Source organism: Aquila chrysaetos, chromosome 2 (genome assembly GCF_900496995.4).
Source record: "Aquila chrysaetos chrysaetos chromosome 2, bAquChr1.4, whole genome shotgun sequence".
Classification (NCBI taxonomy): Eukaryota; Metazoa; Chordata; class Aves; order Accipitriformes; family Accipitridae; genus Aquila; species Aquila chrysaetos.
Window position 1 is genome coordinate 43,592,889 of NC_044005.1, and position 27,854 is coordinate 43,620,742.

At 49.1% G+C, this 27,854-nt stretch overlaps 1 protein-coding gene across 2 annotated transcripts; it reads right to left on the reverse strand.

Annotated features, from left to right (window-relative positions):
• Positions 1-4,766: 4,766 nt before the first annotated feature.
• On the reverse strand, positions 4,767-17,074 carry DLL4 (delta like canonical Notch ligand 4). 2 transcript variants are annotated; one of them, XM_030004095.2, is made up of 11 exons: positions 16,277-17,074; positions 15,875-16,138; positions 15,357-15,414; positions 14,345-14,614; positions 13,277-13,337; positions 13,038-13,168; positions 11,430-11,599; positions 10,130-10,349; positions 8,963-9,671; positions 8,097-8,205; positions 4,767-6,666 (listed from the first exon to the last, which is right to left on the reverse strand). In XM_030004095.2, the coding sequence occupies exons 1-11, from the start codon at positions 16,328-16,330 to the stop codon at positions 6,661-6,663; spliced, it is 2,052 nt and encodes a 683-aa protein (XP_029859955.1). In that variant the 5' UTR covers positions 16,331-17,074; the 3' UTR covers positions 4,767-6,660. The 2 variants fall into 2 exon arrangements, with proteins under 2 accessions (XP_029859955.1, XP_029859946.1); XM_030004086.2 differs by lacking the exon at positions 4,767-6,666 and having other exon boundaries at positions 6,686-8,205; positions 16,277-16,802; positions 16,917-17,074.
• Positions 17,075-27,854: the final 10,780 nt, after the last annotated feature.

Below are 27,854 nucleotides of genomic sequence, written 5' to 3' on the forward strand. Positions count from 1 at the left end.
AACCCTTGTGGGAGCTCTGTGCCCAAGTACAGGGATTGTCAGAGCTCTTGCATGGTGCCAGGAGTGGACGAATCTTGCTCTGACTGGTGATGGCCACTTCAGCTATAAACCTAACTCTCAGCAGGTCTGTTTGGATGTTAAATATGAGTTGGTTTAATTTAACTTATAAAAACAAACATGATGCCTCTGTGACCTTCTAGGCAGTTAGTTAAAAACATAATCAACAAAACCACTGTGAAGCCAGCAACAACTCAACAAGTAAGTCATAAAGCACAGATAAAAGATGTCGTCACCAAACAATCTCTCCTCAAACTGCATGTTTTCCTCATTTATCTGTGTATTTGCAAAACATGACTACGAACAAGGTGCTGTTTTGCACCTTGGGACTCTTCCTGAGAATGACCTGGCCCTCATGCAGAGCGGTCTGCAGGGTGGGTTGGCTGCAGGCATAGATGGAGTCTGAGCACCTGGTTGGCAGAAGGAAAGACACGATGCTCGCAGAGGAAATGAAGAAGGATTAAGCCCTTCTATGGTAGTTATGTACTATACTGCTACCTATGTGAGAGGCAAGTCCATCACTGTTCTACAGTATATGGAAGAGATAAAGCAATCATGGGATCATCTGTGTTATGCAGGTCACATAACAGCCAGGGTTATGTTATCTCCAGATGAGGATCACTCTATTTGCCTTAGCTGTTAGGTCTCCCCTCTCACATGACATGGCAGTCAGAAGCCCCGAGTTACCCAGTCAGAGGGGAGGACAATGAGATGGTGACTTGGGGAGCAGGAGTTATTTTCCAGTCCACTCCATGCCCTGCACTTTTAAACTCCACCTGCTCTTCTTCCTGCCCCGGGGTGCACTCCTGCAGTGTGGAAAGCTGCGCAGAGCCTGTCACCAGCGAGTCCATCGGGGATGTGTGTGGAGGGTTGGTGGAAGGCAGTGAAGACCTCTGGGTGGCAGTGACTGCTGGGTGAGCCTTGTAAGCAGATCAACGTTATGTCTCTTCCCCCTTGCATCTCCCAAGGGCTGAACAGCTCATTGGAGGGGACGGCTGATCTATCTGTGGAGAAGGGAGCTCCTCTGGGAAGGTGACGGTCTGCCATCGAGGTTTAAAAGGGAAGGGACAGAGGTATGTGCTGGTCCCCAGAATCAAATGCTGTGCATGGAACAATTGCTCTAGCACCTGAAATTATTGCTCTGTACACAATCGTTTACCTGGTGAATCAGAGAGTTCCGTCCTAACCCTGCAGCGTGATGGACCACTGTGCTGCAGAAATATGCCCCAAAGCTGCACAAGGGAAAAGGAGTGAGGACGGCGGTGGTGGCAAGACCAGCAGAGGGAGGAGAAAGAGAAAGGGTAGTTTTATGGTGCTGAGTCACGCTGTTGCCCAGACGAGGTCTGAGAGCAGAGGAGGCAGGGTTAGAGCAGGCGCAAGAGTGATCAAGAAGAAATCTCACCACTGCTTTGGGCGTCACGAGCCAGCAGGGTCACTACCTGCAAGCTCTGGGAGCTGAGCTGGCAAAACTTAAATAGAGTGTGGAGTGGGGGAAATCTTGATGTTGACTCTCCATAAAATTCAAGTTATGAAGCGTGGCAGAGGGCCACTGAGTTATGTCAATTCTCCACAACTGGAGTTTGGATTGTGAGCAAAATGTGCTGGGAGTGTCAGATCTGCTGCGTAAAATCAATGTGTATTTATGGATCAGGTACGCAAGATAAGGGAATGACAGGTGAATATAGATACATAACTGTCACTTACACCACTATAGGACGGGTTTGTTAGTGACCTGCTGTGCCGTTCTCATTTTACCATGAACTAATGAAAAAAGACTGAGGAGCAATGAAAATACTTGAAATACGTTTTCACAGAGATGGTTTCATCTGTTAGACTAGGTGGTTGCAATTGCACAATAATGAATTTAGGCTTTCCCAGCAGCTGTTTCAAGGCTGAGAGCTGTTGCTGGACGAGTATTGTGCATAATAAAATGCATTCTGCATTTTATCCCATTTTAGGCACGTCCTGTATCAAACCTAATTTCTACAAGCATCCTTCACCTACACTAGCTGAACTCCATGCCCTGTGCTATGTTTGCATCAGCACAGTGCTGCTGCATGTTGTCTCAGCACCAGTGGGTGCTATAGTTACGGGTATATCCCAGCATCTGTTTCCCCTAATCAGCGGACTGTTTAAAAAGGTAAATGATGAAGGGCTGGAGCCAAACATGGAACAACTCAAGTGAAGTGCTGCACGGAGCAGCACCCCTCCCACTGGATCCAGCTCTGAAATTGTTCAGACAGAAGGGCTCTGCGTGGCTGTGAAACAGTTTCTATCAGGTGCTAATACAAAGAAACACCAAAGAGTTTCTCAGAGTCAAGATTCCATTCTTAAAATTGTTGTTTTGTCACATTGCTTTTAAGTGAGTTTGTGCAGTCTTTTAAACTTGAAAGCCACATTTAGGTGCAGCCCTCAAGCCAAATCCGTAATCTTGCCATAGTTGGTGCAAATTATGCTGAGAGAAGTTAGTCATACCATTGGGTCTGAGAACTCTATAAGCTTGTTAAGAGAAAAGGCATTATTTGTCGGTACATTTACGGTCGTGGCATCATCTGTGGTCCTCAAAAAGAGTCTTTGAAATTCAGGCTGAGTCAGTAAAGACTCAGAAGGAGTCCAGAAGGATCTCAGAGCTCCTCCTAGTGAGTTCATACACTTTGGCTCAGAGATGCACTCACCTCAGGGCGCGGGGCAGGCTGGTGAGCAGTCAGTGCACAGCAGCCCTCGGTAAGGAAAGTTTTGGCCGAAGATGTGGGTTAAATCCAGGTCATATTATGCGTTCAGCTAATTTGCCTGTAGTTTCTTTTTCAAGGAGTTGGGGATGTGCACACGTGCATAGACTCACATACGCTTTCCATCTCCTCCTGTGTGGAAGCAGGCACCGCTCCTGTTTTTCCTGTGTAGGATCTGTGATCTATTCTGGTAGCTGCGTAGCGCAGTACTGCCTCCAGTAAATATTCACAGATTTCCTTGTAAACTGATGGTTTTTTTCTTTCCTCTCCTGTGTGGATACACAAAGGCATGTGTTGTACCTGCTTTACCCTGTGGGATCTACATAATCAGGTCCATGGGTTTTAATGAATTTCAACTCCCTTCTGTCTACGGATACGGTTTCCTGTCTCCTTTTGAGCAGGAAGAGCGGAGTCTTTTTTGGTCTTAGCATTCCTGCTTGCCTAGGCTTTGGGAAGAGTTCTTTGGCTATTTTCCTGTTTGATTTTGGTGTGTGTTTTGTTTTAAGCAGGACAGAGTGCATGTGTGTATGTAATCCATGTGCTCAATTAAGAGAGGCATCTGTTGGGTTTATTTCACATTGCCGAGGAAGGACTGCAAGCAGGGAGCATCTGCTCGGCTTTTTGTCAATGGCTTGTTTTTCATAATTTGCTCTACGGGGTGAATGTTTGGGGAGGGAGAGGTGGCTTTTTATTTCTGAGTTTCATCTTAAATTTATTTTTATGGTAGCCAGGGAAATCGGCTGGGATTTGAAAGTTAATTTCGCTAAGAAAAGAACTGAAGAGGGAGAAACAAGACCATCCAAAATAAATAGTATCTACGTAACCATAATAATACACTTAGAAGGACCCTTATAAACCATTATTTGCAGTATTCTAATAACAAAGTAAAAATAATTTGTTAAGGTGCTTTTTTAACACCAGTGGGGTTTTTTTGTTTTGTATTTTTTTAAAAAAAAAACAAGCAAATTTTGGTTAGATTTTATTTTGGGGAAAGATAGAAAAGGCATCCAATGCTAAGATGCTTTTTTGGCATTTTGTCAACAACAACAACAAAAAAAGTCTCGTTTTAAAATAGAGCAGCAGTGGTTTCCTGTTCTTATAGTTTTTGCTTTTGTGCATTCAGACATTGGCTGTATTGCACCTAGCTGATCTAGTGAGAGATTTAATTGTCTGTAAATTTATGTGCTTCAAAGGCTACTAAACCTGCTGGGAGTGTTTTATATGTGTGCTTTTTACACTTTTTTTGTGGAAATGTCCTCCAAAACGGCTGCAGAGGAAAATGACTTTGTGATGCCCTTGGAGGACATGGCTGCTGGTGTAGCGTAGGGAACTTGGGAGGAGAAAGCCTGAAACTCCCCCTAATCCCACAAGTGAAAGACAAATCTTACCCATCGCAATCAAACAAACAAGGATACGATCTTGCAAGTGTAGATGTAGACGCTGTGCAAGAATAACCTGAGGGCAAGATTTGGGTCTTACTGGAAGTATTTAAAGAAATGGGATTTAAAAAAAATAGTAATCGTATCTTGTTCTGTAAGTGAACCCCAAGCCAGCACATTTATTAAGCCACTTTGAAATGGTATTAAATATGTATCTTCCATGCCACAAGTTGTCATGGAAGAGGAAGAGCAAAGTGTTAATAAAAATAACTTTCCTGACAGTTCAGTCCCGCTCCATAGCAAAAGAATATATATACGTATATATATAATTTAAATATTATATATCACAATATAAATATACGTATAACTTTCCTGTCAGATGTATGCCACTCAGCTAAACAACTTTGTTGACATCAGTTAACAGTATAGTCGTTTTATAAAAAGCAGCTGACAGCAGTTGGTGTGCAAAATGTAAATGTTGGGCTGACTGGAGGGAGCAGGCAGACAAGCTTACTTCTGGGGCTTCAAGTAACCTTGGCTGTCACAGAATCATGGAACCTGAAGTGTAAAAGGACAAACCACAATAAACTTTGTAGTAGCAGGAAAGTATTTTCATTGCTTGAAAAAAAAAATAAAATTCAAACTTTGTCATCACATTAAAAACATTACATGAGAAGTAATAAACATATTTACACTTCTGTTTTGATTATAAATATACATTATATACAAAATAATGTTATAAAACGTAGAAAGTTCAGTGCTTCTGATTTTTTTTAAATTACTGAAATACTAGTCTTCAAAATAAACTACAAACAGACAAACTAAAACCCATATTATTGATTTCTGAAGGTCATCTTCAAAATGGTCCTACGTGGTCAGAGCAGAAGGTCAGTAGTGGACATTATGAAGGGGTCTTGTCTGCACAGTTCAAGGCAGTAGATGGGCTAGTCCAACAACAGGATTTACAAGGGCAGGAATATCGCTGTCCGAGAGATAGCACGGTCCGGGTTTCTTCAAAGAGATCTTGTTTCCTCCCTCCTCATTCTGCCCCACCCCACGGTCTCATCTCATTAGTATCACAGCACTTTCCACTGGGGTGTCCGGTATTATTGCTGTAAATATGTATATAAAAAAAGAGCTTCTGCACACCTCTGGTTTCCAGGGGCAGGCTTGCCCTTTTCCGTGTAGCAGTGGGTGGGTATGAAAGAAACAGGACGAGCTTAGAACCTTCTAACTCTAATCTCCACCTGTCTTGGCAGAGGGCATCTCAGTGGGTGCTTTGCCATTGGGCATTTGGAACCGGGATGAAGGACAGGAGTCGGGAGTTTTGTAACCAGGTGGAGAAATGGGGCGGGGGGTGTGTGGGTGTGTGTCACACTGCTGCTTCTCCTTCAGAAAGTAACAGCTGCAATTTTGAGACTATTTGCAGTAGAAGGTGGCACCTAATTCAGAAACACGACATAAACCCCCAAATCTGTGTCAAAATAAGGCAGGGGGGAGAGAATGAGGAAGGAGAAGAAAAAAGTAATGTCTATTCACAATTACTGGTAGTGCAAAGGGCATGAAAACAGCTGAGACAGCTCAGCACATAAAGGTTCTAGGAGCTGATTGATTTTAAACGCATTTGTAAGGCTTTAAATAGAGCTGGGATCACGCCTCCTCCTTATCAATGGGGAAGAGGCAATACACATTCCTCATCACAACTTTTCCTTCTCAAATGTTTAAATCCACAAAAATCCTGTCCCATATTGTGGCTTGGGCCAATCAGTTCTCCAAAGCATCACCAAATGAGATGACATGTAAATTCCGTATTCCTCTTTCCTTCCTCCTCTCACCCCTTACACAGTCTCCAGTACATGCAGCAGGAGAGAGGAGACGCAAATAGATGTGTAGCAGGAAGTATCAACCACCCCTGCCCAATACTGTTCAGGTAACTGCAAAAAGAGCAGTCAAGTCTCTGTTTGGGCTTGTTAGATTCTCTTGACACATTTTAGGCACTTTTAAACCCAGAAAAAAATGGAGACCTCGTTTATACTGTATCCATTATCTGCATAGCAATGTGTCTTTCTTCACACCTTCCATGGCAACATCTGTGATAGTTAAGTGCCTCCTCATCTACCGGCACCTCCCATAACCAGAGTTCTGCAAAGCCAGGGGGTCTGTCCATGAGGAACTGGCCTCAGTATCTTTTAAAAACAAATTAAAACAACAACATTTTTAACCCCTCTCTCTTCCCTCTGCCTCCCCTCTTCTATAGCCAATGAGATTTCTGGTATCAAACTTCAAACAAGGGCAGTAAGAACCAAAAGGTGTATTGCATCTTTCAGTAAATTCACAGTCTGTCCAGTTCACCCAGTTCCATCCTCCGCCTGAGAGCAGCAAGTTGCATGTAATTAAAAACAGTCCAATCCAGTTCTGAATTGTAAACAATGCAGCAGGAACGTCCATCTACTGGCATTACCAAATCTGAGGTGCAAATGGGCTGATCTTCAGTCTTATACCTGTCAGGATATAAAATAATACCAGGAGTGAGAAGGAAGCACAGCATACAGACTACTGCAGATCTAACAAATTGTAATTCAAGTATGTCAAACCAAAGCAATTTAAGCCAGACATTACCACAGTTTAACTATCAGCGTTCAATGTTTCTGGCTGGGTCCAGAGACAAAGAATCACCAGCAAAAAAAAAAAAGTCATCTGTATGATAAGTAGCCTCTCTACCTGGACTGAGGGGAAGAATGCTTACAAATCTGGGTGTTTAACATTAGGTCTCTGTAAAAGGCATATGGTGTAGTTAAATAGCTTGTGTTCAGAAGCATTAAGTCTGAATGATGTGGAGAGAGGTTTCAGGGGCTGTCATTCTGAAAATAAAAACACTTCTGGAGATGCCTGATGTAAATCTGGGAGTCTAGTTTTGGTCAGCAAGATCTTCAAAGGAAGATATGGTATTTAGATCAGTTAATGGGAATGAAGCATCTGGCTGTCATCTTTGAAAATCCTTTCACTTAAACTTTTAATATTGTTGGTTGACTTGTGTTCCAGCTTGCCTTCAAGAGGAAATCTGATATCCACCCTGGCAAGGGAGACAAGTCCTGCAGATCTGACTTCACAGATCACTGCTATATGGCACAGCAGGCTTCTCCTTCCTGGGGTCTGAAACTAGTCCTAAAGATGGCCACGCTGAAGAAGGCAGGTAGTGGTTAATGTCAAAGTGCCTTTAACTTCCATTGAGTCAAAGCGTCAATAATTCTTCAGGAACTGGTTGGTTCCTCAACAGCTGCTTTTTAAAGTCTTTAAAGTTCAATGCTAGGTACTTCCTTTTTCATGTATCTGTCCTCTGACTTTTCAATGTAACATCAAAATCTAGATGTGTTTATCAATAACAGCGTTAACTTCTGTTAGAGAATATACAGCTGGAGCTTAAATGCCAAGAGGTTGAAACTACCTCATTACAGACTTCCTAAATGGCTGTAGTGCCTATCCACTAACACATTCAGCTACCTTCCATCTTCTGCTGAAAATCTATAGCTTTGCCTGTTTCCACAGAACACAGATTATCCACTGTAGTCATGGGAAAAAAGTGGCTTTATATCAATGGGCCTATGAACGACTATTATTTCCATTTTTGCTGACTACCTGTTTATGAGGAAGTAATCCTACAATGTGCTGAATTTTTATGGGCTGATGTTCTGTGCTTTCATCTCCCGCTGATTTATCTAACCTCAAACTATCCAGTTTAATAAAATCAGAGCTGCTAATTTCTTTATTTTCCCCCACTGTATGTTCTGTGTGGGCCACAGAAGAGGAGAGGTAAATGCTGGGAAGCATCAGGATCCCTGGAAATAGAGTAACCTTCTCAGGTGCAATTCTAAAGTATAATTTACCCCTTTACTTTGTGAATTTATGCCTGTCTACCTGTGTACGTACTTACCTCTGTGGCTATGATGCACTCATTCCTTTCTTCTGTTATCACAAAAACGGACTGGTACATTGAATCCCTCGGAGAGCATATCGCTGATATCCTACATTCTGGCTTTTCACTAAGGCAGGGCAGAGAGAAAAGAATGTTAGTTGACTACTGACAAGCCTGACTTTCAAAATCTACCATGAATATGGAGGGGTGGAATGAGATAGCCATGAAGGTGTCGGAGGGAAGTGCAGAGGATGAAGTTTTACATGTTCTATATGGTGGCAGGACACTATAATAGAAAAGGGGAAGTAAGGAATAGCTACTGTCTTCCTATGCTTCTGCCATGTCCAACCTAATAGCGTGCTCCTCAGATCCCTCAGTGCAACAGCCACAAGCAGACCCCAGATAAGACTTCCAGTACGTGTATCAGAAGACTGATGAGCCAGTGAATACCCGCCCTTTTCTTTTTTTGAAAAAGGGTAGTTACTTTCACTCTATCATTCTCCTCAGTAAGCAGATCACTTCGCCTTCTTCATAAGCGAAATACTTATTTTTAATCACTATATGCCTTAACTGTTGTTCCACCAAGATCTACTGAGGAAGGAAAGACACTTCTTTCTTTCACCACTGACCTTAGCCACTCACGTTCCCCTTCACAGTACCCACACTAGCAGCACTCTGCACAAACACTCAATTGACTTAGCTAAGGCTACCACTTGGTTGTGACACACATACTCCAGTGTGAAGATTCCTGGCTTTGCTCTGGTTTGTTCTGTATATTATCTGCTCGAGGTTTCATTCCCCCCCCTATATTTTCTCATCTGCTTCTAGACCAGTATGAAGATGAGGGGCCTTAAGAAAGACTAGAAGGAAGACTGCATTCTCACCTATGTAGTCGGAGGGGAGACTTTTCTCCTAAACACTTTTCACTTTTGTAATATTTCTCTTCCTGCGTCCCTCTACTTGTCAGGTCTTTTACCAGATTGTAGTCCAGTTTATGATTCTTGGGTTTGTAGTTTGACTTCTCTAGCCCACAGTCCACTTCAAGGTCTTTATTTTTATTGGTGTTTTTGAGCTGGGAAGCTGGAATGAGATTGTCTTTCTGGAAGTCAGACAGGTTGTTCATTGTCTCCAAGTCCTGCTCTGGGTGCATCCTCATCTGCCTGATGACCATTGCTATCATGCAGAACAGTATGAGCAAAGCCACCAGCCCCACCCCCATGGATATAGCAATCCAGGGGACTGGTTTAGGAGGAAGCGTAACGGGCACTGAATAAACTGGCAATTCACAACGGTTGCCCATGAAGCCAGAAGGACAGTAGCAGACAAAGTTGGCACTATAAAGTCCGCTGTAGCATGTGCCTCCATTCTCACATGGCCCAGAAGCACATTCATCTCTGGTTTTGATGTCACAGTTCCTGCCACTGTAGCCTGGCAAGCACGTGCAGGTGTAATCGTTGATCAGGTCATGACAAGTTCCCCCATTGGAACATGGGTTTCTGGCACAATCGTTGATGTTTATCTCGCATTTCTGACCAGAGAAACCAGCCCGACAACGACACACACGGATCTGACCAAGGTAAAAGCAATTACCATCTGAGGAAAAAAAAGTAAAATAAAAAAATTAGTCTGCAGTGCGCTTCACTCGGAAACCTAAACCTCTCCCCAGTTGGCCTTTTATACTATCTCAAGAAGAGGGAGGTTATTTTACAAAACAACTGCACATCTAAAAGTTCCTTCTAGTTTACCTAATTGTATCACTGTGCCTTAAAAATATGCCCCCTTTAAATATGTAATACAGCTAATTTAATTTACTTAATTCTGCCATCTTCCCCATCACATGATAAACCTTGTGCATTCTTTTGTTGCGTAGAAAATGCCAGTGAAAGTCCCGCCCCCGCAGGAGACTAAAATTAGGGTAGATGTGGAATACAGTGGGGGAGAGGGACTAATGTATTAGAGGAAGAGTAGAGGTCAGATTGGATTTCTATCACTTCTGCACTGAAAAGCACAAACGAGTCAGAGACACGAGATTTTTTGATAAAATGACTCACCATTCGCACACGGGTTGCTTGTGCACCTGTCTACTTTTTTTTCACAGTTTGACCCTGTGAAGCCGAAAGGGCAAACGCAAGTGTAGCTGGCCCCTTGTTCTTTTTCCAAGCACGTGCCACCGTTAAAGCACGGAGAATCTATACATGTCAAAGCGCTGTGCTCACAGTGAGTGCCATAGTAGCCAGGGGGGCACAGGCAGTGATAACCGTTCTCCATATCCTGCAAAACACAACATTAGGCCACTGTTACTTGATGGTACCAAATGATAGCTGCTTGCACACTTATTTTTGGTCGGCAGCGAGCGCTGTTCGGTCCCTTCTCATCCACGCTCTGATGTGACATTTGGAGAGTAAATAGGTGCAGGCTGGACTGTGAGGGATAGAGCTGTGAATCGGCCGTAGCCAGCGTGTAGGAGTAATCATGCAGCTACACAAGCAGAGCAGATACAGTTGTAGGAAGCCTACAGGCAGCTAGACAAAAACATTACTAACACCACTACTGTCTAATGGGGTCCCCGAGGTCCTCCCAGAGCAGAATGGCATGTGTCAACCTACGCAGCTGTGATTAGGCCATTTATCCTCGGCATGAGAGCCCTTTTTTTCTTTAGAAGGGCTTACGTTGCTTTGCCATGGCTAAGTCCCACCACTCACATCATAACTAAACGGTTTCTTCTTTCCAAGTACTGTGTGTCCAAGGCCTTGGGAGAAGGAAGCTAGCGTCTCGTGCCATTAGCTTTAATCTAAACGTGCATCAGATTACATTTGATATCTATAATCGATCAGTCTTTATCAACAGGTAGAATCAATCATTGACTGTCCAAAAACACACTGAAACACAAGACTGCAGGAAACTAAAAATGCAGAACCCTGTTTCACAGAAAGTGCTTCAGCTGATTGCCCTCCTATTGTGTGACGCTACACTCCCGTAGCAGAAAGCAGAAGTTTTCTTTTACTTGCTATTAAAATACAGACTTGGTGCATTTCTGCATGAACCTTGGTTTGAGAAGCTTATTTTTTACAGATCTGCTCCCTCACCAACCTTGGATCTTGCCAGGCTCTCATAATAGCTGCCACAGAAACCTAAGGATCAGTTGACTAGTTCTAATCTAGATGATACATCTCCTCCTGTAACAGACTTCCTCCCCTGACACCTCTCGGGAAGGGTTCAGTATGATAGTTGTGAGCGTCGGTAATGAACCTGCGTACTATCGAATTCCCATTATGTTGTTACAGAACCATTTCTGAAAAGGTATACTGGGGCTTGCTTCACACAAAGACCTTACATTTAAAAAGCCCTTACCGTGCAACTACCGCCATTCCTACAGGGATTGCTGTCACACTCGCTGATCTCATGTTCGCAGTCAACACCGGTAAAGCCGGGTTTGCATGAACACGTATAGCTGCCCTGGCCAGTGTTCATGCAAGTTGCTCCGTTTTTGCATGGTCTGTGATGAGTGCAGTAGTTCAGGTCTGCAAAGATACCAGGAGTTAGAGAAACCGTCTCTGATAGCTGGGAAAAGACATTCCTACAGAAACGCTGTAGTCAACAAAAAAGACAGAATTTTCAAGGAAGTATTTTGGTTTGCTATCAGTAGGAATACTGGAGATGATTATCCAGGTTATTATCAGTAATAATCAGGTGTTTCAGATTATCATTGATTTTAGATACTTCTCTATGTCCATCACTGTAATATGGGAGCTCTGAATTTTGAGAAACCTGGCAAAAATTTAACTTTCTTAGTGCTTTGGTATACTCTCCCTTTTTTGTGTGCATAAGCCCATTAGCTGCAATGGGATTTAGATGCCAAGTTGCAAAATGTACTTCTTAAGTGCGTGTTCTCCGAAAGACACGCCGTGGCACTACAGACGCTTTGTGCACAACATGTCACATACTAGAACAGCGAGCCCCACCTTTAAAAGGTGTGCTCTGAGGCACCTTCTGGGGACACAGGGAGAAAATAAAGATGTTTTGGCTTGGAGATTTAAACAAACACTAGAAATCTTTTTTTGTTTATTTAACATGCTCTCTTGTTATGCATATTAGTAGTTTAAACTGTCTAAATGCTCTGCCAAGCTTGATGGTCCTTTTTTTTTTTTTTTCCCCTCCTTTAAATTTGAGCCAGAGGTTATGCACATAAGTTCATAGGACATAAGTAGAAAATTTTTATTATCTCTGTAAATACCGTAGAGTAATTGGAATACAACTGGTTAATAGATAACTACAAGCAGAAAAAAATCTGCAGCTTTACTTTTCCTGCTTAATTCAGACTTTGCCATCTTAATCCTATAACTGTCTTGAAAACACTTAGCTTGGTTTGAGTACTTAATGATCTCAGTGCCAGCAGTGCATATATGGCCTTGAGGACATGACTGCTCAGCTGGCTCCGGTTCAGTGATTCAGTGGGTTGAATAGGTGGAAGTGGTCTGGTGTACCTTAAAATGGAACCTGTACTTTTCATTCTTGCTTACATGATTTTTCTCTCATGCTCCAGACTTATCACATGAGTTAACTTCCTTGTATGCAAAATAAGGAAGGCCCAAATGATGGTGTTTACTGCTGCTGGAAACTGTTTAGTAAATTGTTATAGTTGTGCAGGGAATAAGTTAAACTTAGCTTGAGCAGGCAGAAAACTTGCCTGTTCAACGTTCATCCAGGTCGCTGGGTTTTTTTCAAAGACAAAAACTTTTTTTGCAAGAGAAAAACTGCAGCTACCAAAAAGGTTTGCTGCTTTTCGAACAAAATTACTACAAATACAGGAATTGGTATCTAAGACAGCGGCGGTACAAACTGATGCCTATGAACATGTACCTTGCGGAAATTTAATTCTAGATCCAACGGGTCGGATTCCTTAGTCCAGTACTGAGGAGTACCCAGTCTAGAGCCGTAAGCACAAGCTTCAGAACTAACCTTGATCACAGAAGAGGCCACCCCATCCTTCATCACATATGCACTGCCATTGTGTTTTACAAGTCCCGTGGCGGCAGCCTATATGGGGAATGCATTCATCACAGTAGCGGCCTTGCCAACCGGGACGACAGCTAAAAGAAAAGTCAGATTAAAACATTAATGACATGGAAAAGAGTTTAAGTTTCCATTACAAGGTGACATTTTAAGTGGAGTTCGGATTGCAGTTGCCATCTACTCACATGCACTCTCCAGGCTTGTTGCAATATCCGTTCTGTTCAGTACACCCAGACAGACAGATGGCTGTAAAGAGAACATAAAAAAGCAGAAACGTTTAGGTAAATACACATGGCACTACAGAATACACTTTTAAAAGGGCAAAAGCCAGCTTTTAAAAAAATACTTTGAAAAACAGTTTTGTACTTTAAAAGCTTTTTTTTTTTTAAATTCTCGGTACGGGGAGTTCTGGAGCAGGAGGAAGTGAACAAGGAGAGCCAACATCTGACAAGTTGTCCTTTAGTTTTTCTGTTTATACAACAAACATGAACTCTTGCAACTCTCACAAGAAAGGGAGCAAGAGGAGGTGGCTTTGGCTTGTGCTAATGAAAAGCCTGAAAAAAACCAACAGGACCTCGAGCTCACAGTAAACGTTCTCACTACCGCACCGCAACACCTGTCTCATCTCCTCTGGCAGCAGGAACGGTGGAAGCATTTGTGTGGGTGAGCTGCTAGCTTTTTAACTTGGAACAGGTATCGCTGACGCAGGGATATCAGCCAAGCTCCTTTCTTTCCCTGCTAGCTCGCTCTTTGCCGCGAACGCTCGCGGAGGTGAAGCATGGCATTGGTGAAGCACGGCAGCCAAAGGGGTCAAAGTCCTCAGCCTGCAACTTTCTCTCTGCAGGCGGGGAGTGGAAAGGTCAGCGTGAAAACAGGGCTCCGAGCGCCTACCTGGGGGGAACCGGGCACAATGCTTTGCCGCAGCCTCCTCCAAGCCACCCTACGTTTAGACCTGACCGCAAAGACAGCTGCAACCAGGGTCAGGCTGGACGCGGGGACGTGGTTTTGGGTCCCTTCATCAAATACGCCCCCCGGTGCCTTGGAGGGGGGGTGTGTGGGGGGGCTGCGTTTTCTCGAAGGCCTCTTGGGCGTCATCCCTGACGCTAATACCCAGCTGGCGCGGGCGAGGGCCCAGGGAAGCCAAAGCGGGTGACGTCCCTGAAGGTGCCGAGGTTCGCCAAGGCCCCGGTTCTGCGGCGGGGAGCGCGCCCTCCCGCCGCCCCCCTCCCTCCGCCTCCGCGGCGGGCACTTACGCTCGGTGCAGTACTCGCCGGTCCAACCGGGCAGGCAGGCCAAGGTGCCGTCCGCCTCGCAAACGTAGTGTCCGAAGCGGTCGTCGCGGCGTTTGCAGAGGCGGGAGCAGCTCTCGCCGTAGTAGTTCTCGCTGCAGACCACCCGGTAGGAATAGCGCAGCTGGGTGAGGGGGCCGCTCTGCACGTCCTGCGACCAGTTCTCGCCCACCGACAGCGACCGCTGGATCGACATCTGGCTGATGAGCCAGTCCTCCGAAAGAGGCCGGGAGCCTGCGGGAGAGCGGGCCCCGCGTCAGCCCCCCCCCCTTGGGGGACACTGACGTCCCGTGTCGTTCCCCCCCACCACAACCACCCCCCTGCGCCGCCACCGAAACCACCCCCGCTCGCATAGAGATGTATATAGATAGATATATATATACACGTACGCGTGCGTATATATGTGTAGGTAAGGGCACGCCCCGCGTACAAAGGTGCGGAGGGTGGGAGCGCTGACCCCGGCCGAGGGGGGGGGGCTCAGCGGAGTGGGGGGGGGGGCCTTTGAAAGCGAAGGCTGCCGTGAAATATCCTTTTCCTCTCCGCTCAGAAAAACATCCCAAAGCCATTATTCCTTTCCAAAGGGCGGAATTCGAGCAAGGTGTAAAATACAGGAAAAGGCGGCCGGGGCTCGCTGGCAGCCTCCCGGGTTTCTCACCGCAGCCCGCCTCGCTTTCCCACGCCAAAAATAAACCGGAGGAAACGCAATTGTGTTGGAGATTAGGCCCGGGGCAGAATCAAAGCGGCCCCTCGATGGCTATCGTTGAGGGGGGGGGGGGGGGGGAGGAACCGGCTCCCGACGGTGGGATAAAGCCGGTGCTGGAGTTATCGTATAAACAGCTGAGGCGGGGGCGGCCGTTAACCGTTTCGGGATGGGGGGGGGGGGGGCGGGGACACACGGACACGGGGGAACGGACGCGCGAGGGGCGCTCCCGCCGCGCGGGGGCGCCCCCTGCCGGCGGCGGGCGGCCGTAGTCACCTTCCGGCAGGTAGTTGGCGGGCGCGTGCCAGGCCTGGATGATCAGCGAGAAGGTTCCCTGCGGGGGGAGGAAGGGGAAGGGGAAAGGGAAGGGGAAAAGGAAGGGAAAAGGGAGAAACCAGCGTCAGCCCAGCGCCCCTCCGCCCCGACCCCCAACCCCAAACCCACCCGGCACCCCCCCCACACACACACACCCGCCTCGGCACTCTTCCCCGCGGCTACGCGCTCCCCTCTCTCCCTCCTACAGACCGCTCCCCTTTAGCTTTTATTTCTCGTAATAACATTCATTAACCCAAGTGCTGGATGGGCTTTTTCATCGCTTTTTTGTTTTTTTGTTTTTTTTTTTTTTTTTACTTTTTTGGCCTTTTTTTTTTCTTTTCTTTAAAGGAAGTTCTGGAAATAAGTCTAGTAGGCGAAAGTAGTTTGTTTACATGACAGATTAGCAGCGCGCTGCGATTAGCCTTCCCTTGCCGCCCTCCTGCCCCACCATCGCCATCGGGTTTAAAGTGGAATCTCACCGGCCACGTGAAGTTAAAGGGCAACTTAATCGGGCTGTCAAATCTCTCTGTATCCTTAATGCTGAAGGAGTTTATTCCCAGAACGGGGGTGATGATGCTGCCGAAAGTGCAGGAGCCCGGGGAGACCACTGCCTGAAAATGCTTCAAACAAACGCGAAAGAAGGTCCTGCAGTGGGGGGAGCAGGGCTTCCCGCTGGCCAGAGACCCGTGGCTGTTCACGAATTCCTGCAGCTCCAGCTGGAAGACGCCAGAGCCGGACACCCTCTGCACAAAGGGGAGACACACAAAATAGCCAAATCAGACCTTACCCCGGCTTTGCCATGCAAACTTGCTTCCATCACCCACTTTACATTTCGCGAACCCTTTTTTTTTTTTTTTTTTTTTTTTGCGATGTGCGATTACCTGCTGCAAAATCACTAACAGAAACGTCAAGCCAAAGATGCGCAAGGCTGTCATCCTTGTGTTATTCAAGCTTCCAGTTCTTAGTGGGTTTAGTTTTTCCTCCTGTATTCCTCAAACGGTCCAAGCAAGCGCTTCTCGGTCGAGGGAGAAAAGGGAGGCGTCACGGCGATTCTCCTGGAGCAACCTGCTCTTCCAAATATTCCCCGAGCACCAGCCGAAATCGGAAGGTAAAATCCAGGTGTCGATCCGTCCCCTTCTGGGATTTAATCCTGCAGCCGGCCGCCGACCTCTGATCGCTGTCGTCGCCTTTATAAACTCCAGAGCCGGGTGGGTTTTGCGGGAGACGCGGAGGGGAGTGCTTAGCGTGGAACCGCTCCTCCTTTAACCGGTGCTAACAGCGCTCAGTAAATGGAAAACTTGCTTCCCTTCGAGCTGTTTATATAGTTGCCTCGCATCCTCACAAGCTCATTATGTAAACTGTCAGTCAGACTCACGGGCGATCCCTCCCCTTTTCCATCTTTCCTTTCTGGAAAAAAAAAAAAAGAACCAAATGTTGCGGAGAGCCCTCATATCCAGAATTAATACCCTGCTGCTGCCGCCGCCGCTGCCGCGCTGACCGCCGAGGAGCCGAGCTGATTACCGACAAGCCGAGCATCTGTTGAGATATTTACGGCGCTCGCCCCGGGAAGAGTTCCCTCGAAAATCAGACGCCTCTCCACGCAGCAGCTTTCCACGGCGGCCGAACAATAGGGGATGAAATGTTTAAAAAACACCCTCGTTAGTTTGTTTGTTTGTTTGTTTGTTTGCTCCTTTCCCCCACCCCCCCACCCCCGCCCGCCCTCGCCCCCGGTCGCTACCGGGACGGGGCAAACGCGGCTCCCGGTAGCCGCGGCCGGGCCGGCGGGCAGGAGTTGCCCTGGCCTGGCGAAAGCTGGTCCCGGGTAGAAAGTAAAAGTAAAACGGTGTTTGCCCGACAGGCGGGCACCCGGGACGGCCCCGCCGCCGCCGCCGCCTCCGGGGCGCAGCAGCCGCTCGCTCGCCCGGGGGGGGGGGTTTGTCCGTGCCGCGGTCCCGGCGTTATTCCTCACCCCGGCTAAGGGGGATGCGCCGAAACCCACCGAGGAAGGGGGCAAGGCGGGGGGGGGGGGGGGGGTTGGTGACGATGGCAGGGAAACGGGGACGGCGGGGATCTGCAGGCGGTTGCCCTTCCGAAATGGGTGGCAAAGGAGCGCTGAAGCGAGGTGGCCGTGGCCGGCGGAGGAGCCCGGCTCTCCTGCTGCTGTCCCGGCTCCCGAAAACACGGGCAAGGGGCGGGGGGGGGGACACACTCGGGAGCGGGGGCCGTGTCAAGCTGCTTTGGCAGTGGCCGGTGCCGGGCTGCGGTCTGGCGTGTGCCAGTAAAGCCCTTGGCCTGATTGCAGCGTGCGCTTATTGTTGGGTCGCGTGTCCCTCATTAAAGCCAAGCACAGAGAAGGCCTTTCATGTGGCTTTTTATTTCAGCTTGTTAAATGGATGGGAGGCCGGAGTTGGGGGGGGGGGGGGGAGAGGGAGGGAGAGATAAACCCTCAGCTGTATGATAATGAGGTCTTGCCACCTTTATGCCAGCGCCTGGCTCGCAAGGCTGCGGACCTTTCCGGCGTGGATCACCTGGGGAGCAGCAGCGAGCCGCAAGCCGCCCTTCGGCCTCTCTGCTCTCCCAAAGGGTCTTTTCTTGCAGCCTTAACTCCCCAGGCCAGGCTCTTTCGGGGGATGGAGGGGTGGAATAAAGAAGGAAAGCCAGGGATCCGGCTTGCTTGGAGGCAAGGGTGCACCCCAGCTCGATTTCCCCGGCTGGCCCTGTACATTTCCAACAAAGCAGCCAATTTTCCTTGGAAACCAGCCCTGGTCCGGGATGTGGTCAGGGCCCGTGTGCGGCCAAATGCCCGGGGTTGAGCCGGGAGGGCACGGCACGGCTTCGGTGGAGAAACAGCCAAGTTTTCCGCAGGGGAAAGCCACAGACGCGGCCAACTCTGGCCGCCATCGTGAACGGTGCCATCGCACCAATGCGGGTGGGTGTGGGCGGGTTTGGGGAGGGGACCAGGCCAGGAATCGGGGTCGCCGCCAAAAGGGGATTAAAACTTCTCCTGGTCCCCGCTGCGCCGGGGAAAGCCGGAGCCAGGGAGGGGGGGCACGAGGGCTGGCGATGTCGGGGTGCCCTTGGCTTGGCTCCATCCAGAGTGGCCCAGCTGTCACCTGGGGGGTGTGGGTGCGTGTGCGTGTCCGTGGCCTTGGCGGGCACGGACGGGAGCCGTGTCCATGATGGAGATAAAGCGCAAGGCAGAAGAGGCACAGGCGAGGAGCTCTTTTGTCTCAGCCTCGTAAACAAGTGGGAAGGAGGAATGTGTCGCCGCTGATGAACTTGGAATTTTGCAGCGATCCGCCCGGCCAGATCCCGGCTTTACTAGCAGCAGCGTCAACTGTCAAAATCAAATCTGATGCTAATAGCTTCGGTACTAAATAAAATGAGAGGCCAGATAACATCAGTGCTTGATAAATGGTAATGAGTGTCTAACCTAGGGGAACAGAAGGGCTGTGGGGCTCTTTAATTCAGTATTGAAAGGCTAGCTGGGTACTGCAGGCTCTAGCAGATGTTAGTATGTGTGTGTTTTGATTTTTGACTTGTATTGGACGTTTATTAGGCTAACCAGAGCCACCCCACGCATGGCCACTTGGTCCAGGCACCATCTGGCACAAGCAGGGCGGCGTGCAAGAACAGGGCCTCGCTTTGGTGCTGAGGATCCACAGGCAGCATCTACCATATGGACCCGGAGCTAATGTAGGTTAAAGCAAGACAAGCTGATCTCTGCTTTTCACAGCTCCGCCAAACCTCCCTGCCATCCTGGCAGCGTGCACCTTGGTGGCTGGGGAAGCGCTCCCACCTCTGCCTTCCCCAAAACCTGGCAAGAGGGGTGCAAGCCCCCCAAGCGCTCCCCAGCCCGCTCAGCCGCCCTTGGGTGGCTGCGATTTTCCGAGTCAAACTTTGCACCTAGTTTCGCTTGTTCCCGGCAGGAGCAGGAGTCGCTCCGGCTCCCCACGTGTCGTCCCCCCAAAACAAATATTTTCAGAAGCTCGAGTGGTGCAAACCAGATAAAAATCCTCCTCGAAACTCCAGGGCGTTATTTTGATTGCAGCTATAAAAAGAGCCTGTGATAAAATAATAACCGGGGAATATAATAAACCACCTGCTGCATGTTGACACACAGGCACACGGAGTTCAGATTAAAAAAAAAAAAAAAAAGTTGCATTAATAGCATCAAACAGCTGAGCCTGAAAGTCGACCGAGAGCAGATTAGAAGCGCAACTCCTGCAAACTCTTTCCTGTGCCCAACGCACCGTCCCGGGTCACTTTGGAGACCGACAGCCGAGCGACTCTCCCCTAAGAGCCTCGGCTCGTTTCGAGGGGTGCACGTCCTCGGGGCGGGGGGGACCCGAGCCCATAGAGCCCCTGGCTTTGCCGAGGGGTGCCTGGGGGGTACCCGCAGCCCCCGCCGGCATGCTGGGCAGTGGCCGGCCGTGCCCGGCGATGGCCACACCATCTCCCCGTCCTTTCCACCCTGCTCCCCAGCTCGCTTACTCGAGGTCAGGGCGCTTCTTCCCCCCCCCCCCCTTCCCCTTCGCGCCCCATTTGCTGCCGGTTTATCTCCAGGCTGGCCCGGCTCAGCATACGCGTGGCCAGGCCAAACGCATCTCGCTAACGAGACAACGTTAATTAATTCCGGGCGGGTGAAAGTTGCCAGCCTGTCCAAGCCTCCACCCCCCCCCCCCCCCGACCCTCCATGCCACGCTGCCCTTCTCCGTTCCCGGGGCGGGGGGGGGGGCACACGGACACACGTCCAGCTCTCCCCCCCCGGAATGTGTCCGAATCCCCCCCCCGGCTCCTTTCTGCCCCCCGTGTCCTGCAACTCTCAGGCCGCGGACCCCGGGAAAGGGGGGGGGGGGGGGCGCTGCCAAGGGCTCGGGGCTGCGGGGCGCCGAGAAATCCCCCGCAAAGCGGCTGTTCCGCGCTGGATCAAATCGGTCGTAACGATATTGTCGGTCGGTGCGGCATCCCCAGCGCCTGTACGAGCGGGCTGTTTTGTGGTGCACCTTGCGCGCCTTTCTCGGTAGCGTTTCTGCTTTCTGGCTCTGCGTTTTGGGGCTGGCACTCGCCCGTTGATTCGGGGCTCGCCAGCCCTTCGGTGCGCACAGCCCCACTTTGTGAGCCGGACTCCCCCATGGCTTTTAAAGCCCTTAAGCTAGAAAGTTGCGCATCGATTCAGCGCTGACACACACCGAGAGCCTCTAAGGAAAAAAAAAAAAAAAAAAGAAAAGAGAAAAGAAAAGGAAAAAAAAAAAAAAATCCCCCTTGCTTGTTTTGTTTCTGCCTAAATGTCCATAGCGCGGAGCATCCCTCCAGGGAGCGCCGCTCCGAGGGGTGTTAATGTGGTCGATTTGGGGTACAAATGTTTGGAAATGTTTCCCGATTTTGCACAGAAGGAGGGGGGATTTGCAAACTGTTGCTGCCACATGGCTCCTCCAGCCTGCCCATTCTCATTGTAATGAGGCCGGCGCGTGCCTCATCTGCCGCGCGGGCGCTGCCACGGGCCGGCCGGCCACGCCGCGTGACAACGGGGGGGGGGGGGGGGGGGGCTGCCCCACGCGCCCCCGCGCCGGGACCGGGGACGGGAAGGGGGGGGGGGGAGGAGGAGGGAGCCAGCACACCCCCCCCCCCCCCCCCCCGCCGGGCCCGGTCCGGGGTCCGGTCCGCTCTCCCCGCTGCCCCGTTCGTCCCTTTGTCGCTCCGCGCCCAGCCCCTAAAAACCGCAGAACCTTTCTATTAAAGGCTGTAACGATCACTATTGAGCCTCCCGCTACAAATCGATGGCTTCTTTTCCATACAAATGCCTGCTTATGCCTTTATGTTCTCCATCTGTTTGTAGCTAACACCTGCCATTCAATAAATCGATTTGGCCATTTAATGTAACAGCTTCCCGGGACATTTTTTCGTGCCAGATGCCACAGCAGCTCCAAACCTCTTACCCCCAGCCCAGCGCCCCACCGGCACAGCCGCCCAGCCCGAACCCTCTGCCGCGGCACCTGAAAAGTAAAGGAAACGTTAAAAAGCGGTTTGGGGTTTTGGTTGGTTTTTTTTTTTTTTTTTTTTTTTTTTAAATGACTTTATTTCTAACACAGACCCCACCGATCTCGGCTGCTTCTTTAACGCTGCCGTTTCCGAACGCCTGGGGAGCGACGTCCCGGCTGCCCCACGGCCCACTGGCAGGTGCACGCGTGGCGCTGGGATTCCTGCGGGTCGCAAGCAGCGGGGCAGTTTCTGACAGTTTTGGTTCCCTTTTATTTTACTCGCCGGCAGATCCTTCGCACGTTTTAAGGGATTTTTGTGTTTTAAGGACACAAAAAAGCTCTGCCTCCACGGCTCGGGGCCAAGGCTGCCTTGGGCCTTCCCTTCCACGGACCGTGTGGGACGATGGGCCCCATCCTTCTAATTGCCTGGGGAGGCAGCCCTCCCTGAGGGGCCATTTTGCTGGGCATGGTGGGGCTGAATTCCCCCTGGCCTCTGAGCTGCAGCAATGCTGCGTCCCTGGCAGCAAAAGCAAAGAGAGGTGGGTGCTGCTCTACCCCACACCGAGGCAACCCCCGGGTTTCCCTTTGGCAGCCCCAAAACGCGCTCCACGCTGGGCCGGGCTGAGGGAGAAAGGTGGGTCTCTCTAGATGTCACCCCGCAGGGCTCAGGGGAGGGAAAACAGCATCGCTGGGGATATGAGAAAGCGGCGTGAGTAATACAGCGTGGGGAAGTTACGGGGCAGTTTCCTCATGGAGGAAAGGAGCAGCTCCCGGCTGGCCGAGTTCCTCCAGAGGAGGCGATTTCAGTGCTGCTGGGAGTTTGTTTGGCTGCGGTCGTCGTATAATTTATTGTGCCGGGAGTGCGTAGAGCCTTTGAAAGGTGCCTTTGAAAGGCACCTTTATTGCTTTAAATCTGAATAAATGCATAAAATGAAACATGTAATACGAAAAAAGTAGCTATAGATATGTACATATTTCAGCTATGTGGGGCTGTTTCTCAATTAGTTCAGTGCAGGCCATGGATACGTTTGCAAATGCACCTGGCCGTAAAAGCCTAACTTCCTTTGAAGGTCGGCAAGAAAGCCATGCAGTCGTTTGGCACTTTTACCTGAGATAGCTGGATAAAATCGGGCTTTCTCATAAAAGAAGCTGTGGCTGGAACTGAGAGTAGGTACCTAGGAGATGACCGAATCTTTCTCTTTTTTTGAACCTCGGAGTTGAGGGTGAGATTGGCAGGGGAGAGAGTTGGAGAGGATGGAGATGTCTCACTTGGAGCGGAGGTTCCCACGTTTTTCTTCAGAGACGAGTCACGTATGGGTCAACATTCGTGGATGGGACGCTGGCCTGAAGCAGCATAACAAAACAAGTACAGGCTGGCTCCTTAAAGGGGAAAAATTCCCTTTGCAGGCTCCACAGTAGATGTCCCATGGGCCAGGCTTTGGGAACTCCTGCATCAGAAGGTCTGTGTCTTCAAACAGATGGCCGGGCAGCCCTTGGCTACTTAGAATATGTTTGGGGCTATATTATATAGCACTGAGTAAAGAGATCTGTCACAGAAAAAGCAGTAAAAGGCAGTTTTAACCCTTCCCCCGGGGAGTGGCGTGGATCCACGCTCCGCCTGTGTGACCAGTCCCTCCTCTCCCGTCCCCCATGCCGAGCCCACGGGATGTTTGGTAGGGACCCAGCATTGTGGCGCTCGCTTCAGACAGTCGGAGGAAGAAGCCTCAGACCTCCGGCATGTGAGATTTGGCAGAGCAAATACCGGAGCCAGACGTGTACGGCCTCGGCACGGGCTGTCCCAGCGGGGCAGGACGGAGAGGAGAGCGGAGGGGGGGGCGTTGGGAAGCGCTTCTGGAGCGGCCGGAGGTGGATGGCGTCCCACCCCGCGGAGGCTGATGACACGCCGTCGCCCCGCTGATATCTACCTACTCCGGGCTGGTCCCTCGTATCAGGGGGTGTGCTGCCATCCGGGGTGGCGGCCGCGCCGCCTTCTCGCCGAGCTCTTCTGCTTTCCTCGCTCTCCTGGTAGCCCGGCGTTGGGCAGAAGCTGTTGAATGGCCGGGACTGAGTTTCTGGAGAGACGTGGAGGCTGGCGCTAGCAGGAGAAGGTCTGGGGGACTCAGTGGAGTTGCACCTGCTTGTGCACCAGGATAAGCTGCAGCGAGGCAGTTGTAACTTCTCAGAGCTGCACACCGGTAAAAGTTAAAGGTATTTAAAACCCAGCTGGCCACTTAAGTAAGCAAATCCATTTTAAGATCCCTTCACTGGAGGTAAAACTTGCTAATGACTGAAGAGAGAGAAAGACCATCCTAACTTTTTACCCGTAGCATTTATATTTATTTCTAGTAAAAAAGATGTTAACCAGGACCAGCTGCTTCCACAGCCCATCAAAAGCAATCCTAGATTGTCCAGATGGAGTCACTCAAGACAGAGGCATGAGCGAGGGCTGCCACCGGCTCCAGGATTTCTGGGTTTGTCCTATTTTAAGAAGATCTCACATCCTGCAAACACTGCTTATGGGAAATGATTGGATGCAGAAATCCTAGTGGGGGCCCATGAGGCAGCCTCATGCGGAGATGTGGCAGTGTGGCACGCTGACATTTTGACATAACGTGGTGATGATTTTATGTTAGCATCAGCCCTCCAAGAGGAAAGTAAATATGTGACATATTGTTCGGGGAAACAAAACAAACCAGACAATGAGGTCCTGTGCCCAGTGACTGATGTAGCCTGTGCAGGCCCATGCAAAACCTCTTTTCCTTTGTGATCTGGGGATGCTGGGAAAATGAGTGCATCAGGGTATCCAATACCCATCCCTGGCCCATCCAGCCCTCCTCGCTTTTTGTCTTTGTGTGCGGCCATGCAGGGAGCAAACACAGAGCACCCGCTGCGCTTCTATTGTTTCTCCTGTCTAATGGCCCTACTTAGCCACGGAGGAGCGGGATGGATTTGCGCCTTGCGCACATTGTTCTTGGGGTTCAAAAGAATACTTAAACTAGAGCAGTAGTTAGTATGACAATGGAATAGAAATGAACATTCACTCCAGTGGCTGTGGATGGCACAGGGGCTTAGATAATGGGACGAGGGGGAAGAAAATTAATGAATCTGTCTGTCTGTCTGTTGACCCATCAGCATAAATATCTTGTCAGTCATATGTGACAGCAGATCTAGTTGGCTGGTAAGAGCTACGCTTGCCCAGGCTCCCAGCCATATTCTTTAAATCAAAAGTTTCATCAGGTAATTTAGCAGACTGAAGAAAGCTGGTACTTGACCACATGGTGAGCCACAAATGGACGCGCAATAAACGCTTCGTCTGTGAGCGTTAAATGATGTAAAACAATGGTACATTGAGAACACGGGTACCGACTTCTTCCTCCCGCTCTGTGCCCATGGATGCTCGTGGAGATGCTCCTTCACAGCCTACACAGGAGCCTTTCTTGAGCTCAGCAGCTGCTGGGACTCCCTGTCAGTCTCTTTAATGCTCTTACATAGGGCTGTGCTGCCACCCTTAGCCAGCGGGGAGGCATCAAGAAGTCTTCTGTCACTGGTCCCCTTGTCAGAGGCTGCTTAAGGGGAGCAACCTCTGAAGTCTCCCCAGGCGAGCAGATCACCTGCGGGAGGGCAGACAGCAGCATCCATGCCGTCCTGGAGGCGGAGGTAGCTGTCGTGGTGGAGCGATTAACCAGTGGGGTAAGGCTGACCTACCGTTTTGTTTAAAAGCCTGGGGTGAGGGAGGCATGGGCCCATTCTGTGTGGTTCTTCCTGTACGTACGTACATACACAAACCCAGGGTGGGAAATCTTTCTTGTCAGAGCTTAGGATGGGATTTGTCTCAGCTTACTTTAGCCGCGTAATAGGTAGATAGGCTCCGTTAATTATCTACTTTTCCTCTTGAGTCAACACTGAGAGATGGGACCATATAGCTCATCCTGGGAGGGGACTCTGTGCTCGACAGGATGAATCATCATCTGCGGAAACCCTTCTCTCTCCATTGACTCCAGAGGAGCCCACATGACTAGATCAGGTGAGACCCCTGATTCTTAGAAAGCTAAAGCAAAGTGAGATTTATCCCTTCCTTAGTGCCTGAGCAGAGCAGCGACAATCTGGTTTGCCCTGATGCACAGCAGCCTGTGGCAGAGCTGGGACCAAAGGGTGGCATCTCTGAGCATCAGCCACTGGCCAGCGCTTGGGGTGTCTGGCTGATACTGGGATCGGGGGTGTCCCAGTTCTGGCAAGAGCACAATCCTTAAGACAAAACTTGCAGAACTAGCCCCAAGACAGAAAGAAATACAGCCTCGTAGATTGCTTGCATTTTGACACTCTTTCCATTGAAACCTTCCTTATGCCGCAGCAGGACATCTGAGTAAAAGGCATCGCTACAACCCAGAAAGGGTGCAAGCTGGGATATCTGGATTAAGCCAGGGATCTGTACCACAATCATGATGCTGAACGGATTAATTGGTAAAAACCAGGTTGTGCGCTGGGGATTGGATTTTGAACACCCTTTCAACTTTGGGGGAAGGAGAGTCTAACACAAGATTCTGTTTTAGGCCCATTGCTAACAAAATCTGGAGTGTTGCAGCAAAGGTAGGGGAAGGAATGTTTCAAATGATATATGCCACAACCGACGAACTCTTTGTAGGTTACAAAGCATTTCCATCTTACCATTTATACATTCAGAATGCTCCAAAACAGATACTGCGATGAATCAATAGCTTTTAAAATATGTCTGGGTTTTATTAATTCATTAGGGGATCTCATAGTTAACCCTTGAATAATCAGCTTAAAAGCAGAAGGCAGATTTACTGGCATACGGTTTTACATGGACATTTTGCTGGTCACATGCCAAGACGTATAACAATTTAGGTGTCCAGCGTGTTTATTATCTAGGATCTAGCAGAGGCTCAAGCCTTCAGTCTTGAAACGTACACAGTGGCACCTCAAGTCCTTGGAGCATATCACCAAACTCGGATGCTTTATCTCATGTACTGGGAAATGTTTTATTCTGTTCATGATGAATTGTCCAGTGAAGGCACTTTACACAATATATTGTACAACTGCTTATTTTGGTGCCTGCTTGTTTTCCTGTTTAAGAGTTTTGGCCACATTTTCATGTTGTGTTTCATTTCATGCTTGCTGCAGCCCCCCTGCGGATGAGTGCTGCTTCTTGTCTCATTTTAGAAACAAGTCACAGCTGATTAATTTCTGCTAACTCTTCAAACTGATGAAAACAGTGAGCATTCTTTTGCAAGGACTAATTCCAGCTTTAAAGTATTCCTAGATGTAGCTTTTTTACTTGAGATTTTTGGCAAGGCCTTCATGAGTCTCTTTCCTGGTCGTTTCCCATTCCTTCTCCTATCAGGCATGGTAGCAGGAGTTGGAATGGGAGGGTAGCCTATGACCTGTCACCTTGAATTCTAACCACCATGATATCTGCTTTTTCTCAGACCAAGTGTAGATGACAGGGCTGAAAAATCACCAGGGACAGCTTCCCCTACATTAGCTCTCCAGCAGTGACTGCCACCAGTGGAGCTCTAGCGGGGAAGCAATGACAGAAGATGCTAGAGATAAAAGTCTGGCAGGGATACGACTGCTAGCGCAAATTCTGCCTGCTCCCTCCTGCCTGCTCTGCTTGCCGGGGGGGGGGACCCAGTTCACTGGTACACTTAGGGCAGGTGGCACAGGAGCTATATAATCCCACAAAATATTCTCTCTGATGGCCCTGTTTCAAAGTATCTCTTCATCCTGCAAACAGCGGGGAAATGGTTAAAGAAAGGAAATACATCCACCTGCTAATGTAGGCTCTTAATGAAAGTGGCAACACTATGCTCACCTGAGGCAAGGCAGCCCTGCCAGGAAGCTCTTCCTAAACCCAGATGCAGGTGTTCCTCGTGGTGGAAAATACCGCACTGACCTGAGCTCCGTTGTTAGCCAGCACTACAGCAGGATCAGAGGGGTGAGTTGGAGAGACGCGAGCCGGGTGATGGGATGGAAGCTTATCTTTGGTCTGTTGCTGGTGCGGTTTTGCTTGGAGTTTGTGGCTGAGGTCAGAGATTGTGGGATGTGCTGGATGTTTAAGGGGAGAATAAGCACTGGATAGGTAAGGTGACGTTGCTTGTAAAGATCTCAGCATAAAGAATGAAGGAAAGCTGAAAAAGGACATAAGAATAGAGAGAAAGGAGAACAAGTATGGAGGCATGTACTTTGTATGGTGTGGAGAAGGAGGTAGGGCAGGGGGCTGGGTCTAAAGGGGTGCCCAGGAAGCCTGCTTTAGCACACAGACCTACGATATCCCAGACATGGGTGTATCTGCTCTTCTGAAGGTAACAGTTTGGGGGGGGGGAAAAAAAAACCCAACGAACAACTGCATGCCTCTGCTGTGCATTGGTTGGCATCAGTTCTCAGAACTGGTTCTTAGCTCTGACTCTTGTTTCTCTTCTTATTTACCAGAGAGGCAAATTGGTGAAATCAAGCTTGA

Excerpts from the sequence above, each read along its gene's own strand:
- DLL4 (XM_030004086.2), bottom strand. The coding sequence starts at position 16,330 with ATGACAGCCTTGCGCATCTTTGGCTTGACGTTTCTGTTAGTGATTTTG. Across the intron at positions 13,169-13,276 it reads AACAAGCCTGGAGAGTGCAT|CTGTCGTCCCGGTTGGCAAG; the intron begins GTGAGTAGATGG and ends CTTTTCTTTTAG. Across the intron at positions 11,600-13,037 it reads TGGCCTCTTCTGTGATCAAG|ACCTGAACTACTGCACTCAT; the intron begins GTTAGTTCTGAA and ends GTATCTTTGCAG.